This window comes from Oncorhynchus keta, chromosome 1, assembly GCF_023373465.1.
Source record: "Oncorhynchus keta strain PuntledgeMale-10-30-2019 chromosome 1, Oket_V2, whole genome shotgun sequence".
Classification (NCBI taxonomy): domain Eukaryota; kingdom Metazoa; phylum Chordata; class Actinopteri; order Salmoniformes; family Salmonidae; genus Oncorhynchus; species Oncorhynchus keta.
Window position 1 is genome coordinate 8,150,516 of NC_068421.1, and position 20,357 is coordinate 8,170,872.

At 44.6% G+C, this 20,357-nt stretch overlaps 1 protein-coding gene and 1 long non-coding RNA gene across 51 annotated transcripts in view; one reads left to right on the forward strand and one right to left on the reverse strand.

Annotated features, from left to right (window-relative positions):
- Nucleotides 1-1,895: 1,895 nt before the first annotated feature.
- Nucleotides 1,896-20,357, reverse strand: part of tpst1 (tyrosylprotein sulfotransferase 1) — a 123,082-nt gene continuing 104,620 nt past the window's right edge. The window contains exons 4-11 of one of the 49 annotated variants that reach the window (XM_052487098.1): nt 8,193-8,243; nt 7,420-7,455; nt 5,546-6,984; nt 5,422-5,474; nt 5,068-5,103; nt 4,978-5,031; nt 3,114-4,887; nt 1,896-3,067 (exon numbers count right to left, since the gene is read on the reverse strand). In XM_052487098.1, coding sequence (XP_052343058.1) covers nt 6,943-6,984; nt 7,420-7,455; nt 8,193-8,243 — 129 coding nt within the window. In that variant the 3' untranslated portion in view covers nt 1,896-3,067; nt 3,114-4,887; nt 4,978-5,031; ... (1 more) ...; nt 5,422-5,474; nt 5,546-6,942. Of the gene's footprint in view, nt 3,068-3,113; nt 5,475-5,527; nt 6,985-7,415; nt 7,456-8,192; nt 8,244-20,357 lie in introns of all 49 variants that reach the window. The other 48 variants (XM_052487228.1, XM_052487040.1, XM_052487297.1 and 45 more) reach the window with 48 other exon arrangements.
- Nucleotides 12,434-15,215, forward strand: LOC127913907 (uncharacterized). 2 transcript variants are annotated; one of them, XR_008087247.1, is made up of 3 exons: nt 12,434-12,444; nt 14,483-14,562; nt 15,139-15,215. It is a non-coding gene; the product is annotated as an uncharacterized LOC127913907 (long non-coding RNA). The 2 variants fall into 2 exon arrangements; XR_008087238.1 differs by lacking the exon at nt 12,434-12,444 and adding an exon at nt 13,478-13,488.

Below are 20,357 nucleotides of genomic sequence, written 5' to 3' on the forward strand. Positions count from 1 at the left end.
GTATAGTATATAATACCAGGGTGTTAGTAGCACAGAGACTGGGTACAGTATATAATACCAGGGTGTTAGTAACACAGGGACTGGGTACAGTATATAATACCAGGGTGTTAGTAACACAGAGACTGGGTACAGTATATAATACCAGGGTGTTAGTAACACAGAGACTGGGTACAGTATATAATACCAGGGTGTTAGTAGCACAGAGACTGGGTACAGTATATAATACCAGGGTGTTAGTAACACAGGGACTGGGTACAGTATAGTATATAATACCAGGGTGTTAGTAGCACAGAGACTGGGTACAGTATAGTATATAATACCAGGGTGTTAGTAGCACAGCCACTGGGTACAGTATAGTATATAATACCAGGGTGTTAGTAACACAGAGACTGGGTACAGTATATAATACCAGGGTGTTAGTAGCACAGAGACTGGGTACAGTATATAATACCAGGGTGTTAGTAGCACAGAGACCGGGTACAGTACAGTATATAATACCAGGGTGTTAGTAGCACAGAGACCAGGTACAGTATAGTATAAAATACCAGGGTGTTAGTAGCACAGAAACTGGGTACTGTATATAATACCAGGGTGTTAGTAACACAGAAACTGGGTACTGTATATAATACCAGGGTGTTAGTAGCACAGAGACTGGGTACAGTACAGTATATAATACCAGGGTGTTAGTAGCATTGAGACTGGGTACAGTATAGTATATAATACCAGGGTATTAGTAGCACAGAGACTGGGTACAGTATAGTATATAATACCAGGGTGTTAGTAGCACAGAGACTGGGTACAGTATAGTATATAATACCAGGGTGTTAGTAGCACAGAGACTGGGTACAGTATAGTATATAATACCAGGGTATTCAGTTTACTACCAGCGGAGGCCTCTAGAGGTCACTAGCTTCCCACACAGGATTCCATTGAGAGAGGAGCAGAAGAGTTGTGACCAACTTTTAGACCTTTTCATTAAGTATTTATACGACTAATCACTCAACAAATTTCTTGTTAACAAACTAGTTTTGGCGAGTCGGTTAGGACATCTACTTTGTGCAGTGACACAAGTAATTTTTCCAACAATTGTTTACATACAGATTATTTCACTTATAATTCACTGTATCACAATTCCAGTGGGTCAGAAGTTTACATACACTAAGTTGACTATACCTTTAAACAGCTTGGAAAATTCCAGTACCTGTGGATGTATTTCAAGGCCCTACCTTCAAACTCAGTGCCTCTTTGCTTGACATCATGGGAAAAATCAAAGAAATCAGCCAAGACCTCATAAAAAAATTGTAGACCTCCCCAAGTCTGGTTCATCCTTGGGAGAAATTTCCAAATGCCTGAAGGTACCACGTTCATCTGTATAAACAATAGTACGCAAGTATAAACACCATGGGACCACGCAGCCGTCATACTGCTCAGGAAGGAGATGCGTTCTGTCTCCTAGAGAGGAATGTACTTTGGTGGGAAAAGTGCAAATCAATCCCAGAACAACAGCAAAGGACCCTGAGAAGATGCTGGAGGAAACAGGTACAAAAGTATCTATATCCACAATAAAACGAGTCCTATATCAACAGAATCTGAAAGACCGCTTAGCAAGGAAGAAGCCACTGTTCCAAAACCGCCATGAAAAAGCCAGACTACGGTTTGGAACTGCATATGGGGACAAAGATCATACTTTTTGGAGAAATGTCCTCTGGTCTGATGAAACAAAAATAGAACTGTTTGTTCATAATGACCATCGTTATGTTTGGAGGAAAAAGAGGTAGGCTTGCAAGCCGAAGAACACCATCCCAACCGTGAAGCACGGGGGTGGCAGCATCATGTTGTGGGGGTGCGTTGCTGCAGGAGGGAATGGTGCACTTCACAAAATAGATGGCATCATGAGAAGGAACATTTTGTGGATTTATTGAAGCAACATCTCAAGACATCAAAAATTTGTGAGAAGAAATGCAAAAGCGTGTGTGAGCAAGGAGGCCTACAAACCTGACTCAGTTACACCAGCTCTGTCAGGAGGAATGGGCCAAAATTCACCCAACTTATTGTGGGAAGTTTGTGGAAGGCTACCCAAAACATTTGACCCAAGTTAAACAATTTAAAGGCAATGCTACCAAATACTAATTGAGTATATGTAAACTTCTGACCCACTAGGAATGTGATGAAAGAAATAAAAGCTGAAATAAATCACTCTATTATTCTGACATTTCACATTCTTAAAATAAAGTGGTGATCCTAACTGACTGTCAGGGGGAAAAAAACTGCAACTGTTTAAATGCATTTGGCTAAGGTGTATGTAAACTTCAACTGTACATCCTTACTAGTCTCCAGTGGCTCCCAATAATAACCTGCACTCTTACTACCAAAATGGCTGCCATGGAGTGGTGAGGTCCATAGAAGACCCTGTGATCACACTGCCCAGTCTTCCCCAATCCTGAGATGTTGTGGAGAAATCAGCGTTTCAGTATGGAGAGTACACATCACAGGCCGATAGTTGGAAGGAAGGTGTTGTAGTGGAATGCTCCCAAATGGCACCCTATTCCCTATATATAGTGCACTACTTTAGACCAGGACCCTATAGAACCCTATTCCCTATATAGTGCACAACTTTAGACCAGGACCCTATAGAACCCTATTCCCTATGTATAGTGCACTACTTTAGACCAGGGCCCTATAGAACCCTATTCCCTATATATAGTGCACTACTTTAGACCAGGGCCCTATAGAACCCTATTCCCTATATATAGTGCACTACTTTAAACCAGGGCCCTATAGAACCCTATTCCCTATATAGTGCACTACTTTAGACCAGGGCCCTATAGAACCCTATTCCCTATATATAGTGCACTACTTTAGACCAGGGCCCTATAGAACCCTATTCCCTATATATAGTGCACTACTTTAGACCAGGGCCCTATAGAACCCTATTCCCTATATATAGTGCACTACTTTAGACCAGGACCCTATAGAACCCTATTCCCTATATATAGTGCACTACTTTAGACCAGGACCCTATAGAACCCTATTCCCTATATATAGTGCACTACTTTAGACCAGGGCCCTATAGAACCCTATTCCCTATATAGTGCACTACTTTAGACCAGGACCTATAGAACCCTATTCCCTATATATAGTGCACTACTTTAGACCAGGGCCCTATATAACCCTATTCCCTATATATAGTTCACTACTTTAGACCAGGACCCTATAGAACCCTATCCCCTATATATATAGTGCACTACTTTAGACCAGGGCCCTATAGAACCCTATTCCCTATATAGTGCACTACTCTTGACAAGGGACCTGTGCAGTGGTTCTCAAAACGTTTTCCAATACTGTACCACCAAGTCCATTTGGTTCTGCCCAGAGTACCTCTGAAGTACCACCTTTATGTGCATTTGATCAGGAAGCCTACAGGCTCATGAGTCTTCACAACTGTACACTCTGTGGACAGGCCAAGTATCCCTTTTTGAGAACCACTGATCAAGAGAATAGGGTTCTTTTTGAACACTCACAGTTAAATTAGATATCTCTCATGGTTTAAGTAGATGTCACTAAGTAAAAAATAAAAAATAGTAACCTTTATTTAAACAAGGCAAGTCAGTTAAGGACAAATTATTGACAATGGTGGCCCCGGCCGAACCCGAACCCGGACGACGCGCGCCGCCATATGAGACTCTCAATCACAGCCGGTTGTGATACAGCCTGGAATCGAACCAGGGACTGTAGTGACACCTCTAGCACTGAGAAGCAGTACCTTAGACCGCTGCGCCATTCGGGAGCCCCTCAACTACATGTGGTAGTTTCTGATTGAAGTGTGGGGGGGGAAAGTTTAGTAGCCTGGAATCCAAACCTGATTCTGTGATGTTTCACCATTGTCACAATGGTGTGCACAGTGTTTCAGTCTGGTTGAACCAGGCTAGATTGGAGAGAGAGCTATTTTCTTCCAATCAAGATAATGAGTACCAAAGACTGGAAACATCCCGTCTGTGGTAAGATGTGCATTTTCATACCGTATCTCAGACTGTTTACTAGGTGTCTAAAATGTTTTAAAACAAGAAGTTTAATTATAACTACTGTGCAATTTCTGTTGTTTTGAGAATCTCTGAAGTCTATACTGACCGATGTAAATTAAATATAACAAAAATAAAAAAAGTCCAATATTTCTAATGAGGACAGTATATCAGGACATATAGTGGATTTTAATGTTGTTTTGTTTTTAAGAGATATATAACTCAACGTGTGGAACATTTTGTTGACTTCTGTTCTCTCACTTCTGTTGAATTTACAAAATACAATTTCAGTTCAAAATTATGTTTTGAAAAAAAGCCCAACGTTTGAATTGCAGAGTGTATTGTATGTGAAAAAGGATGCATTGTTTGCATTGAATGTAATGTGTATTACTATAAAAATAAAAAAAACATTGTTCCTTATTATTAAAAGATTTTAATTACTGGAGGTGGCTCATCGTAACTCATTTTCAACATTCAGGTTACGTCCCAACCAGCACCCCCCCCCCCGTTCCATATATACACTGACCGTACAAAACATTAAGAACACCTCTTTCCATGACATTCACCTGGTCAGTCTATGAACCCTTATTGATGTCACGTGTTAAATCCACTTCAGTGCAGATGAAAGGGGGAGGAGACGGGGTTAACGAAGGATTTTTCAGCCTTGAGACATGGATTGTGTATTTGTGTGCCATTCAGAGGGTGAATGGGGCAAGACAACATTTTTAAGCGTCTTTGAAACGGGGTACGGTAGTAGGTGCCTGGTGGCGCACCGGTTTTGAGTGTGTCAAGAACTGCAACGCTGCTGGGTTTTTCCACGCTCAACAGTTTCCTCTGAGGATCAAGAATGGTCCACCACCTAATGGACCTTCAGCCAGCATGGACCCTTCAGCCAGCATGGACCCTTCAGCCAGCATGGAACCTTCAGCCAGCATGGAACCTTCAGCCAGCATGGAACCTTCAGCCAGCATGGAACCTTCAGCCAGCATGGAACCTTCAGCCAGCATGGAACCTTCAGCCAGCATGGAACCTTCTGCCAGCATGGAACCTTCAGCCAGCATGGAACCTTCAGCCAGCATGGAACCTTCAGCCAGCATGGAACCTTCAGCCAGCATGGAACCTTCAGCCAGCATGGAACCTTCAGCCAGCATGGAACCTTCTGCCAGCATGGAACCTTCTGCCAGCATGGAACCTTCTGCCAGCATGGAACCTTCAGCCAGCATGGAACCTTCTGCCAGCATGGACCTTCAGCCAACATGGACCCTTCTGCCAGCATGGAACCTTCTGCCAGCATGGAACCTTCAGCCAGCATGGACCCTTCAGCCAGCATGGACATTCTGCCAGCATGGACCTGCTGCCAGCATGGACCTTCAGCCAGCATGGACCTTCAGCCAACATGGACCTTCAGCCAGCATGGACCCTTCAGCCAGCATGGACATTCTGCCAGCATGGAACCTTCTGCCAGCATGGACCCTTCAGCCAGCATGGACATTCTGCCAGCATGGAACCTTCTGCCAGCATGGAACCTTCAGCCAGCATGGACCCTTCAGCCAGCATGGACCTGCTGCCAGCATGGACCTGCTGCCAGCATGGACCTTCAGCCAGCATGGACCTTCAGCCAACATGGACCTTCAGCCAACATGGACCAGCATCCCTGCGGAACGTTTTCAAGTCCATGACCCGAGAGCAACAAAAAAAAAAAGGGTTTGCAACTCAATATTAGGAAGGTGTTCCTAAAGTTTTGGCCTCTGTTTTATAGTGAACTAATTCATGACAAGAGCCATAACTACATGCTCTGTGAATAATATACGATGAGACGCTGAGTGCTTTCTCATCCCCCCTGCTTGGATGAACACGGTTGCACCAATCACGTTATTGAGTTTAAGCTAGCTATGGGCTAAAGTTTAGGTGACGTTTGTACTGAAATATGGATTCCATTCTCCCCTCTGACCCATAGCCTACTTTCAGTCTTAGGAACTGTCAAGTTGTCAAATTTGGATTTTCCCCTGTCTTCCTCAGCTGAAACACTTTTTTTTCTCCCTTCATTTCTCCCTTCATTGCCATTTACCACCCTCTTTTCATAATTCATCATACCATCTCCGTAAAAAAAAAAAAAAAAAAAACGTAAACAAAATGCTATCTTTATCACTGTCAATACTTAACTAGGATCTTGTACATCACAGTACCCATGGAATTGTACGATACAAAAGGCATGTAAAAACAAAATGAAACATTAAAATAGATATAGCATCTTCAAAAAGCTAAATTTCATCTATAAATACTGTACTTTTTTTTTTTAGATTTACATTTAAAGTCCACTGTAGTTTCTTACAACAGAATCACAGATTTTTTTTTATATAGCCAGAAGAAAACCAGGAAAAACTAGAAATCCAGATGAGCATGGTGTGACAAGAATAGTGTTGCAAAATTCTGCAAACTTTCCCTCAAATTTCAAAATGTTTTCCAGAAATCCTAGTTGTAGGATTACAGATTTCTTGCTGAACTCTGGAATCTTCTGGAAAAATCTAGGAATCTTTTGAAATTTTCCAGAATTTTGCAGCCCTAGGCAAGAAAGACACATAACATCAACATTCTCTGGTCACCATTTTAGTGACAAAACACATCATTAGTTTACAGTACAACATCGAAGGCCAAAGAGTTCTCCAAGCCAAGGTGGTCCGGTCCCCACTGACACAGGCTAACGTGTGTGTGTGTGTGTGTGTGTGTGTGTGTGTGTGTGTGTGTGTGTGTGTGTGTGTGTGTGTGTGTGTGTGTGTGTGTGTGTGTGTGTGTGTGTGTGTGTGTGTGTGTGTGTGTGTGTGTGTGTGTGTGTGTGTGTGTGTGTGTGTGTGTGTGTGTAAAACGGTTATATCAAGTCGTGTCCATGGAAGAGCACGAAGGTCCCCAAAAGATGATGTTGAGTTTATTGGATATCTTCCTCAGTCCATCGCTGCCTAGTCTGGCTCTAAAACACACACAAAACACAAGAGTTAGAAGTCTCACACAGACAGACAAAGTATTTCACAAATCAGATGGAAACTACCAGAAAGATTATGAATTCATCCCACGTGGAACCCTATTCCCTATGCCAGCAGTAGCATACCACCCTGCATCCCACTGCTGGCTTGCTTTAAGCAGGGTCGGTCCCTGGATGGGAGACCAGATGCTGTTGGAGGGCCAGTAGGGGTCACTCTTTTCTTCTGGTACATTTTTGTTTTACTCAAGGAGAAGTTTAGGAAAAAGTATTGTAAGTAAAGCATCTACGGCGAGGGCTGGATCGATTAAGGGTATCCCCCTAAAAGGCCTGTTTACCATGTAGTGCATCACTTTAGATCAGGACCCAGATAGGGAATATGGTGCCATTTGGGACTGAAGATTCAATTGGGTTATGCTTACCCACCTGTGGCGGGTTAGGTTTCTCTGGAGTCTTCTGAAGCTGGAGAGAAGAAGAAGAAGAAGAAGAACGACTTGTTAGACTTGTGGGCATTATGGGAATTCTCTGGTCTGGAAGAGAAGGCTGGTTCATCTGCTTCTCCCCTAACTGAGGTGTAGGTTTCTCTGGAGTCTTCTGAAGCTAGAGAGAGAAGATGGGCATTATGGGAATTCTCTGGTCTGTGAGTGGAGTTGGAGGGATGGTGCATTATGGGACTGTGTGTTGTAAATCACCGTTTGTGTCAAAAAAGTATATGAACTGTTGAAAGAAGTCAAATTCATCATGGCTCTGCGCAACGACACTTCACAGAATCAGTGTTCGCAAGCTGTGTTGCTGGCAGCATGTCGTGTGTGCTTGCTGTCGCACGGTGGCAGTAGAACTCTTCCCCCCCCCAAAAACAACACATCAGTTCAGTGACAAATCAAAAATAGGACCAACAGGAGACAGACAATGTGGTTAAAACCGCTGACTGTGAGAGGAAGTGTTCCTAAAAACACGAACACAAAAAGGTGAGAAATGAGACCGGAGAACAACAGTCTAGACTACAGTACAACAGACAGAAAAACTTAGTCACAGACAGCATGTCATCATGACCAACGACAACAAAAAACGAGACGAGAAATTCATGGGAAAAAAGCAGATGGAAAATTGGAACCAGATTTCCAATGAACAGCGGCCACCATTTTGCCACTAATATAGATAGCTGCAGAACATAACTACAGGCAGAATAGTTACTGTACCTGAGATTGTTCTCTTAGAAACTCAGGTAGCTGAAATTCACCTTTAAAGACCTGGAGAAAAAAAGGACTGGGTTTAGAGGCTAGGTAACATTTAAAGGCCTGGGAACACAAAGGACTGGGTTTAGAGGCTAGGTAACATTTAAAGGCCTCGGTTTAGAGGCTAGGTAACATTTAAAGGCCTGGGAACACAAAGGACTGGGTTTAGAGGCTAGGTAACAGTTAAAGACCTGGGTTTAGAGGCTAGGTAACATTTAAAGGCCTGGGAACACAAAGGACTGGGTTTAGAGGCTAGGTAACATTTAAAGGCCTGGGAACACAAAGGACTGGGTTTAGAGGCTAGGTAACATTTAAAGGCCTTGGTTTAGAGGCTAGGTAACATTCAAAGGCCTGGGAACACAAAGGACTGGGTTTAGAGGCTAGGTAACATTTAAAGGACTGGAAACACAAATGACTGGGTTTAGAGGCTAGGTAACATTTAAAGACCTGGGTTTATAGGCTAGGTAACATTCAAAGGCCTGGGTTTAGAGGCTAGGTAACATTCAAAGGCCTGGGAACACAAAGGGCTAGGTAATATTTAAAGGCCTGGGTTTAGAGGCTAGGTAACATTCAAAGGCCTGGGAACACAAAGGACTGGGTTTAGAGGCTAGGTAACATTTAAAGGCCTGGGTTTAGAGGCTAGGTAACATTTAAAGGCATGGGAACACAAAGGACTGGGTTTAGAGGCTAGGTAACATTTAAAGCCCTGGGAACACAAAGGACTGGGTTTAGAGGCTAGGTAACATTTAAAGGCCTGGGAACACAAAGGACTGGGTTTAGAGGCTAGGTACCATTTAAAGTCCTGGGAACACAAAGGACTGGGTTTAGAGGCTAGGTAACATTTAAAGGCCTGGGTTTAGAGGCTAGGTAACATTTAAATGCCTGGGAACACAAAGGACTGGTTTTAGAGGCTAGGTAGCATTTAAAGCCCTGGGAACACAAAGGACTGGGTTTAGAGGCTAGGTAACATTTAAAGGCATGGGTTTAGAGGCTAGGTAACATTCAAAGGCCTGGGAACACAAATGACTGGGTTTAGAGGCTAGGTAATATTTAAAGGCCTGGGTTTAGAGGCTAGGTAACATTCAAAGGCCTGGGAACACAAAGGACTGGGTTTAGAGGCTAGGTAACATTTAAAGGCCTGGGAACACAAAGGACTGGGTTTAGAGACTAGGTAACATTTAAAGGCCTGGGAACACAAAGGACTGGGTTTAGAGACTAGGTAACATTTAAAGCCCTGGGAACACAAAGGACTGGGTTTAGAGGCTAGGTAACATTTAAAGCCCTGGGTTTAGAGGCTAGGTAACATTTAAAGTCTTGGGAACACAAAGGACTGGGTTTAGAGGCTAGGTAACATTTAAAGGCCTGGGAACACAAAGGACTGGGTTTAGAGACAAGGTAACGTTTAAAGCCCTGGGAACACAAAGGACTGGGTTTAGAGGCTAGGTAACATTTAAAGACCTGGGTTTAGAGGCTAGGTAACATTCAAAGGCCTGGGTTTAGAGGCTAGGTAACATTCAAAGGCCTGGGAACACAAAGGACTGGGTTTAGAGGCTAGGTAATATTTAAAGGCCTGGGTTTAGAGGCTAGGTAACATTCAAAGGCCTGGGAACACAAAGGACTGGGTTTAGAGGCTAGGTAACATTTAAAGCCCTGGGAACACAAAGGACTGGGTTTAGAGGCTAGGTAACATTTAAAGCCCTGGGAACACAAAGGACTGGGTTTAGAGGCTAGGTAACATTTAAAGGCCTGGGAACACAAAGGACTGGGTTTAGAGGCTAGGTAACATTCAAAGGCCTGGGAACACAAAGGACTGGGTTTAGAGGCTAGGTAATATTTAAAGGCCTGGGTTTAGAGGCTAGGTAACATTCAAAGGCCTGGGAACACAAAGGACTGGGTTTAGAGGCTAGGTAACATTTAAAGACCTGGGAACACAAAGGACTGGGTTTAGAGTCTAGGTAATATTTAAAGGCCTGGGTTTAGAGGCTAGGTAACATTCAAAGGCCTGGGAACACAAAGGACTGGGTTTAGAGGCTAGGTAACATTTAAAGCCCTGGGAACACAAAGGACTGGGTTTAGAGGCTAGGAAACATTTAAAGGCCTGGGTTTAGAGGCTAGGTAACATTTAAAGGCCTGGGAACACAAAGGATTGGGTTTAGAGGCTAGGTAACATTTAAAGCCCTGGGTTTAGAGGCTAGGTAACATTTAAAAGCCTGGGAACACAAAGGACTGGGTTTAGAGGCTAGGTAAGATTTAAAGGCCTGGGAACACAAAGGACTGGGTTTAGAGACTAGGTAACATTTAAAGGCCTGGGTTTAGAGGCTAGGTAACATTTAAAGGCATGGGAACACAAAGGACTGGGTTTAGAGGCTAGGTAACATTTAAAGCCCTGGGAACACAAAGGACTGGGTTTAGAGGCTAGGTAACATTTAAAGGCCTGGGAACACAAAGGACTGGGTTTAGAGGCTAGGTACCATTTAAAGTCCTGGGAACACAAAGGACTGGGTTTAGAGGCTAGGTAACATTTAAAGACCTGGGTTTATAGGCTAGGTAACATTCAAAGGCCTGGGTTTAGAGGCTAGGTAACATTCAAAGGCCTGGGAACACAAAGGGCTAGGTAATATTTAAAGGCCTGGGTTTAGAGGCTAGGTAACATTCAAAGGCCTGGGAACACAAAGGACTGGGTTTAGAGGCTAGGTAACATTTAAAGGCCTGGGTTTAGAGGCTAGGTAACATTTAAAGGCATGGGAACACAAAGGACTGGGTTTAGAGGCTAGGTAACATTTAAAGCCCTGGGAACACAAAGGACTGGGTTTAGAGGCTAGGTAACATTTAAAGGCCTGGGAACACAAAGGACTGGGTTTAGAGGCTAGGTACCATTTAAAGTCCTGGGAACACAAAGGACTGGGTTTAGAGGCTAGGTAACATTTAAAGGCCTGGGAACACAAAGGATTGGGTTTAGAGGCTAGGTAACATTTAAAGCCCTGGGTTTAGAGGCTAGGTAACATTTAAAAGCCTGGGAACACAAAGGACTGGGTTTAGAGGCTAGGTAACATTTAAAGGCCTGGGAACACAAAGGACTGGGTTTAGAGACTAGGTAACATTTAAAGCCCTGGGAACACAAAGTACTGGGTTTAGAGGCTAGGTAACATTTAAAGCCTGGGTTTAGAGGCTAGGTAACATTTAAAGTCTTGGGAACACAAAGGACTGGGTTTAGAGGCTAGGTAACATTTAAAGGCCTGGGAACACAAAGGACTGGGTTTAGAGACTAGGTAACATTTAAAGCCCTGGGAACACAAAGGACTGGGTTTAGAGGCTAGGTAACAGTTAAAGGCCTGGGTTTTGAGTCTAGGTAACATTTAAAGACCTGGGAACACAAAGGACTGGGTTTAGAGGCTCGGTAACATTCAAAGGCCTGGGAACATAAAGGACTGGGTTTAGAGGCTAGGTAACATTTAAAGGCCTGGGAACATAAAGGACTGGGTTTAGAGGCTAGGTAACATTTAAAGACCTGGGTTTATAGGCTAGGTAACATTCAAAGGCCTGGGTTTAGAGGCTAGGTAACATTCAAAGGCCTGGGAACACAAAGGGCTAGGTAATATTTAAAGGCCTGGGTTTAGAGGCTAGGTAACATTCAAAGGCCTGGGGACACAAAGGACTGGGTTTAGAGGCTAGGTAACATTTAAAGGCCTGGGTTTAGAGGCTAGGTAACATTTAAAGGCATGGGAACACAAAGGACTGGGTTTAGAGGCTAGGTAACATTTAAAGCCCTGGGAACACAAAGGACTGGGTTTAGAGGCTAGGTAACATTTAAAGGCCTGGGAACACAAAGGACTGGGTTTAGAGGCTAGGTACCATTTAAAGTCCTGGGAACACAAAGGACTGGGTTTAGAGGCTAGGTAACATTTAAAGACCTGGGTTTATAGGCTAGGTAACATTCAAAGGCCTGGGTTTAGAGGCTAGGTAACATTCAAAGTCCTGGGAACACAAAGGACTGGGTTTAGAGGCTAGGTAACATTTAAAGGCATGGGTTTAGAGGCTAGGTAACATTCAAAGGCCTGGGAACACAAATGACTGGGTTTAGAGGCTAGGTAATATTTAAAGGCCTGGGTTTAGAGGCTAGGTAACATTCAAAGGCCTGGGAACACAAAGGACTGGGTTTAGAGGCTAGGTAACATTTAAAGGCCTGGGAACACAAAGGACTGGGTTTAGAGACTAGGTAACATTTAAAGGCCTGGGAACACAAAGGACTGGGTTTAGAGACTAGGTAACATTTAAAGCCCTGGGAACACAAAGGACTGGGTTTAGAGGCTAGGTAACATTTAAAGGCCTGGGTTTAGAGGCTAGGTAACATTTAAAGTCTTGGGAACACAAAGGACTGGGTTTAGAGGCTAGGTAACATTTAAAGGCCTGGGAACACAAAGGACTGGGTTTAGAGACAAGGTAACATTTAAAGCCCTGGGAACACAAAGGACTGGGTTTAGAGGCTAGGTAACATTTAAAGACCTGGGTTTAGAGGCTAGGTAACATTCAAAGGCCTGGGTTTAGAGGCTAGGTAACATTCAAAGGCCTGGGAACACAAAGGACTGGGTTTAGAGGCTAGGTAATTTAAATTTAAAGGCCTGGGTTTAGAGGCTAGGTAACATTCAAAGGCCTGGGAACACAAAGGACTGGGTTTAGAGGCTAGGTAACATTTAAAGGCATGGGAACACAAATGACTGGGTTTAGAGGCTAGGTAACATTTAAAGCCCTGGGAACACAAAGGACTGGGTTTAGAGGCTAGGTAACATTTAAAGGCCTGGGAACACAAAGGACTGGGTTTAGAGGCTAGGTAACATTTAAAGGCCTGGGTTTAGAGGCTAGGTAACATTCAAAGGCCTGGGAACACAAAGGACTGGGTTTAGAGGCTAGGTAATATTTAAAGGCCTGGGTTTAGAGGCTAGGTAACATTCAAAGGCCTGGGAACACAAAGGACTGGGTTTAGAGGCTAGGTAACATTTAAAGGCCTGGGAACACAAAGGACTGGGTTTAGAGGCTAGGTAATATTTAAAGGCCTGGGTTTAGAGGCTAGGTAACATTCAAAGGCCTGGGAACACAAAGGACTGGGTTTAGAGGCTAGGTAACATTTAAAGCCCTGGGAACACAAAGGACTGGGTTTAGAGGCTAGGTAACATTTAAAGGCCTGGGAACACAAAGGACTGGGTTTAGAGGCTAGGTAACATTTAAAGGCCTGGGAACACAAAGGACTGGGTTTAGAGACTAGGTAACATTTAAAGGCCTGGGAACACAAAGGACTGGGTTTAGAGACTAGGTAACATTTAAAGCCCTGGGAACACAAAGGACTGGGTTTAGAGGCTAGGTAACATTTAAAGGCCTGGGTTTAGAGGCTAGGTAACATTTAAAGTCTTGGGAACACAAAGGACTGGGTTTAGAGGCTAGGTAACATTTAAAGGCCTGGGAACACAAAGGACTGGGTTTAGAGACAAGGTAACATTTAAAGCCCTGGGAACACAAAGGACTGGGTTTAGAGGCTAGGTAACATTTAAAGACCTGGGTTTAGAGGCTAGGTAACATTCAAAGGCCTGGGTTTAGAGGCTAGGTAACATTCAAAGGCCTGGGAACACAAAGGACTGGGTTTAGAGGCTAGGTAATATTTAAAGGCCTGGGTTTAGAGGCTAGGTAACATTCAAAGGCCTGGGAACACAAAGGACTGGGTTTAGAGGCTAGGTAACATTTAAAGGCATGGGAACACAAATGACTGGGTTTAGAGGCTAGGTAACATTTAAAGCCCTGGGAACACAAAGGCCTGGGTTTAGAGGCTAGGTAACAGTCAAAGGCCTGGGAACACAAAGGACTGGGTTTAGAGGCTAGGTAATATTTAAAGGCCTGGGTTTAGAGGCTAGGTAACATTCAAAGGCCTGGGAACACAAAGGACTGGGTTTAGAGGCTAGGTAATAGGTTTAAAGGCCTGGGTTTAGAGGCTAGGTAACATTCAAAGGCCTGGGAACACAAAGGACTGGGTTTAGAGGCTAGGTAACATTTAAAGGCCTGGGAACACAAAGGACTGGGTTTAGAGGCTAGGTAATATTTAAAGGCCTGGGTTTAGAGGCTAGGTAACATTCAAAGGCCTGGGAACACAAAGGACTGGGTTTAGAGGCTAGGTAACATTTAAAGCCCTGGGAACACAAAGGACTGGGTTTAGAGGCTAGGTAACATTTAAAGGCCTGGGAACACAAAGGACTGGGTTTAGAGGCTAGGTAACATTTAAAGGCCTGGGTTTAGAGGCTAGGTAACATTCAAAGGCCTGGGAACACAAAGGACTGGGTTTAGAGGCTAGGTAACATTTAAAGGCCTGGGAACACAAAGGACTGGGTTTAGAGGCTAGGTAACATTTAAAGGCCTGGGAACACAAAGGACTGGGTTTAGAGGCTAGGTAACATTTAAAGCCCTGGGAACACAAAGGACTGGGTTTAGAGGCTAGGTAACATTTAAAGGCCTGGGAACACAAAGGACTGGGTTTAGAGGCTAGGTAACATTTAAAGGCATGGGTTTAGAGGCTAGGTAACATTCAAAGGCCTGGGAACACAAATGACTGGGTTTAGAGGCTAGGTAATATTTAAAGGCCTGGGTTTAGAGGCTAGGTAACATTCAAAGGCCTGGGAACACAAAGGACTGGGTTTAGAGGCTAGGTAACATTTAAAGGCCTGGGAACACAAAGGACTGGGTTTAGAGGCTAGGTAATATTTAAAGGCCTGGGTTTAGAGGCTAGGTAACATTTAAAGGCCTGGGAACACAAAGGACTGGGTTTAGAGGCTAGGTAACATTTAAAGCCCTGGGAACACAAAGGACTGGGTTTAGAGGCTAGGTAACATTTAAAGGCCTGGGAACACAAAGGACTGGGTTTAGAGGCTAGGTAACATTTAAAGGCCTGGGAACACAAAGGACTGGGTTTAGAGACTAGGTAACATTTAAAGGCCTGGGAACACAAAGGACTGGGTTTAGAGACTAGGTAACATTTAAAGCCCTGGGAACACAAAGGACTGGGTTTAGAGGCTAGGTAACATTTAAAGGCCTGGGTTTAGAGGCTAGGTAACATTTAAAGGTAACATTGGGAACACAAAGGACTGGGTTTAGAGGCTAGGTAACATTTAAAGGCCTGGGAACACAAAGGACTGGGTTTAGAGACAAGGTAACATTTAAAGCCCTGGGAACACAAAGGACTGGGTTTAGAGGCTAGGTAACATTTAAAGACCTGGGTTTAGAGGCTAGGTAACATTCAAAGGCCTGGGTTTAGAGGCTAGGTAACATTCAAAGGCCTGGGAACACAAAGGACTGGGTTTAGAGGCTAGGTAATATTTAAAGGCCTGGGTTTAGAGGCTAGGTAACATTTAAAGCCCTGGGAACACAAAGGACTGGGTTTAGAGGCTAGGTAACATTTAAAGGCCTGGGAACACAAAGGACTGGGTTTAGAGGCTAGGTAACATTTAAAGGCCTGGGTTTAGAGGCTAGGTAACATTCAAAGGCCTGGGAACACAAAGGACTGGGTTTAGAGGCTAGGTAACATTTAAAGGCCTGGGTTTAGAGGCTAGGTAACATTCAAAGGCCTGGGAACACAAAGGACTGGGTTTAGAGGCTAGGTAACATTTAAAGGCCTGGGAACCTGGGAACACAAAGGACTGGGTTTAGAGGCTAGGTAATATTTAAAGGCCTGGGTTTAGAGGCTAGGTAACATTCAAAGGCCTGGGAACACAAAGGACTGGGTTTAGAGGCTAGGTAACATTTAAAGCCCTGGGAACACAAAGGACTGGGTTTAAAGAGGCTAGGTAACATTTAAAGGCCTGGGAACACAAAGGACTGGGTTTAGAGGCTAGGTAACATTTAAAGGCCTGGGTTTAGAGGCTAGGTAACATTCAAAGGCCTGGGAACACAAAGGACTGGGTTTAGAGGCTAGGTAACATTTAAAGGCCTGGGAACACAAAGGACTGGGTTTAGAGGCTAGGTAACATTTAAAGGCCTGGGAACACAAAGGACTGGGTTTAGAGGCTAGGTAACATTTAAAGCCCTGGGAACACAAAGGACTGGGTTTAGAGGCTAGGTAACATTTAAAGGCCTGGGAACACAAAGGACTGGGTTTAGAGGCTAGGTAACATTTAAAGGCCTGGGTTTAGAGGCTAGGTAACATTCAAACGCCTGGGAACACAAAGGACTGGGTTTAGAGGCTAGGTAATATTTAAAGGCCTGGGTTTAGAGGCTAGGTAACATTCAAAGGCCTGGGAACACAAAGGACTGGGTTTAGAGGCTAGGTAACATTTAAAGACCTGGGAACACAAAGGACTGGGTTTAGAGGCTAGGTAACATTTAAAGTCCTGGGTTTAGAGGCTAGGTAACATTTAAAGTCCTGGGAACACAAAGGGCTGGGTTTAGAGGCTAGGTAACATTTAAAGACCTGGGAACACAAAGGACTGGGTTTAGAGGCTAGGTAACATTTAAAGGCCTGGGTTTAGAGTCTAGGTGACATTCAAAGGCCTGGGAACACAAAGGACTGGGTTTAGAGGCTAGGAAATATTTAAAGGCCTGGGTTTAGAGGCTAGGTAACATTCAAAGGCCTGGGAACACAAAGGACTGGGTTTAGAGGCTAGGTAACATTTAAAGGCCTGGGAACACAAAGGACTGGGTTTAGAGGCTAGGTAACTATTAAAGGCCTGGGTTTAGAGGCTAGGTAACATTTAAAGGCATGGGAACACAAAGGACTGGGTTTAGAGGCTAGGTAACATTTAAAGCCCTGGGAACACAAAGGACTGGGTTTAGAGGCTAGGTAACATTTAAAGGCCTGGGAACACAAAGGACTGGGTTTAGAGGCTAGGTAACATTTAAAGACCTGGGTTTAGAGGCTAGGTAACATTCAAAGGCCTGGGAACACAAAGGACTGGGTTTAGAGGCTAGGTAATATTTAAAGGCCTGGGTTTAGAGGCTAGGTAACATTCAAAGGCCTGGGAACACAAAGGACTGGGTTTAGAGGCTAGGTAACATTTAAAGGCCTGGGAACACAAAGGACTGGGTTTAGAGGCTAGGTAACATTTAAAGTCCTGGGTTTAGAGACTAGGTAACATTTAAAGTCCTGGGAACACAAAGGGCTGGGTTTAGAGGCTAGGTAACATTTAAAGACCTGGGAACACAAAGGACTGGGTTTAGAGGCTAGGTAACATTTAAAGACCTGGGTTTAGAGTCTAGGTGACATTCAAAGGCCTGGGAACACAAAGGACTGGGTTTAGAGGCTAGGTAATATTTAAAGGCCTGGGTTTAGAGGCTAGGTAACATTCAAAGGCCTGGGAACACAAAGGACTGGGTTTAGAGGCTAGGTAACATTTAAAGGCCTGGGAACACAAAGGACTGGGTTTAGAGGCTAGGTAACTATTAAAAGCCTGGGTTTAGAGGCTAGGTAACATTTAAAGGCCTGGGAACACAAAGGACTGGGTTTAGAGGCTAGGTAACATTTAAAGACCTGGGAACACAAAGGACTGGGTTTAGAGGCTAGGTAACATTTAAAGGCCTGGGAACACAAAGGACTGGGTTTAGAGACTAGGTAACATTTAAAGGCCTGGGTTTAGAGGCTAGGTAACATTTAAAGGCCTGGGAACACAAAGGACTGGGTTTAGAGGCTAGGTAACATTTAAAGTCCTGGGAACACAAAGGACTGGGTATAGAGGCTAGGTAACATTTAAAGGCCTGGGTTTAGAGGCTAGTCAACATTTAAAGGCCTGGGAACACAAAGGACTGGGTTTAGAGGCTAGGTAACATTTAAAGTCCAGGGAACATAAAGGACCGGGTTTAGAGGCTAGGTAACATTTAAAGGCCTGGGAACACAAAGGCCTGGGTTTAGAGGCTAGGTAACATTTAAAGGCCTGGGTTTAGAGGCTAGTCAACATTTAAAGGCCTGGGAACACAAAGGACTGGGTTTAGAGGCTAGGTAACATTTAAAGTCCAGGGAACATAAAGGACCGGGTTTAGAGGCTAGGTAACATTTAAAGGCCTGGGAACACAAAGGCCTGGGTTTAGAGGCTAGGTAACATTTAAAGGCCTGGGAACACAAAGGCCTGGGTTTAGAGGCTAGGTAATATTTAAAGGCCTGGGAACACAAAGGACTGAGTTTAGAGGTAAGTTACGTAAAGGAACACATGGGCAGAAGATCCAGATCTCCAGACCTTCAATCTCTATCCAACTACAGATCTAGTGCAAACCAAAACTAAAGATTATGTGACTTGGTTTTGACTTTAAACAACAAAGAAGCATTTTCATCAAGAGTTCTCCAAGAGTTCAGGAAACATTGACAGCCTCCTTTGACAGGTCTGGCTAAGGAAACATTGACAGTCTCCTGAGACAGGTCTGGCTAAGTAAACAGTGACAGTCTCCTTCGACAGGTCTGGCTAAGGAAACATTGACAGTCTCCTGAGACAGGTCTGGCTAAGGAAACATTGACAGTCTCCTTCGACAGGTCTGGCTAAGGAAACAGTGACAGTCTCCTGAGACAGGTCTGGCTAAGGAAACAGTGACAGTCTCCTGAGACAGGTCTGGCTAAGGAAACAGTGACAGTCTCCTTCGACAGGTCTGGCCCGTGAAACAGTGACAGTCTCCTGAGACAGGTCTTGGCATGTTAGTGACTTAGAAGCTCAGTATTCAGTACACATGTTAGTAAGTCCTTCCACCGTCTCAACGATGGGGAGAGTTTTTAACTGGGGACTTGACACAGTATTCAGAGATGACAATAGAGAGAGAAGAGAGAGAGAGAGGAAGAGGAGAGAGGGAGAGGAAGAGAAGAGAGAGCAAGAGAAGAAGAGAAGAGACAAGAGAAGCGAGAGAGAAAAGAGTGCGAGGAGTTGGCCAGCACCGAAGCCCAGAACAGCAAAGGCAGGGGGAAGAGAAAGAGGCAGACAGACTAGAGAAAGACAGACAGAGAGACAGTATACAGAGAGACAGACTACAGAGAGACAGACTACAGAGAGTGGGGGAGAGAGCATAAGAGTGACAGAGCCACAGAGAGAGGGAGAGGTGGAGGAGAGGGCATAAGAGTGACAGAGCCACAGAGAGAGGGAGAGGTGGAGGAGAGGGCATAAGAGTGACAGAGCCACAGAGAGAGGGAGAGGTGGAGGAGAGAGCATAAGAGTGACAGAGCCACAGAGAGAGGGAGAGGTGGAGGAGAGGGCATAAGAGTGACAGAGCCACAGAGAGAGGGAGAGGTGGAGGAGAGAGCATAAGAGTGACAGAGCCACAGAGAGTTGGAGAGGTGGAGGAGAGAGCATAAGAGTGACAGAGCCACAGAGAGAGGGAGAGGTGGAGGAGAGAGCATAAGAGTGACAGAGCCACAGAGAGAGGGAGAGGTGGAGGAGAGGGCATAAGAGTGACAGAGCCACAGAGAGAGGGAGAGGTGGAGGAGAGAGCATAAGCGTGACAGAGCCACAGAGAGAGGGAGAGGTGGAGGAGAGAGCATAAGAGAGAGGGAGAGGTGGAGGGAGAGCAGGGCATGAATGGGTTACGGTTATCCTGTTCTCATACAGTAGGAAGCAGCCAACATGTCGACATCTGGCTGACGGAGCATTTCAAAGTACCGTGTCCACAGAGGGACCACATCAGAGAGAGAGGATGGAGAGAAGGAGAGAGAGGAGGGGAGAGAGAGAGGATGCCGATAAGGAGAGAGAGAGAGAGGAGGGAGAGAGATAGAGAGAGAAGGAGAGAGGAGGAGAGAGAGGAGGGAGATAGAGAGAGAAGGAGAGAGGAGGAGAGAGAGGAGGGAGATAGAGAGAGAAGGAGAGAGAGGAGGGGGGAAGGGAAGAGAGAGAAGGTGAGAGAGAGAGGAGGGAGAGAGATACAGAGAGAAGGAGAGAGAGAGAGAGGAGGGAGAGAGATACAGAGAGAAGGAGAGAGAGGAGGGGGGAAGGGAAGAGAGGAAAGGAGGGTCAGTGTCCTTAAACAGGGTCAGAGTGACCTCATATCCTGGCTTTCACTACTGGCTTTGCAGTGTGTGTGTGTGTGCATTGCTATGTCTAGGCTGGTCGCACGGCCTCATTCTAAGATGAAGACTCTCCTGTCTTAGATAAACTCCTGGCCCAGGAGATGAAGACTCTCCTGTCTTAGATA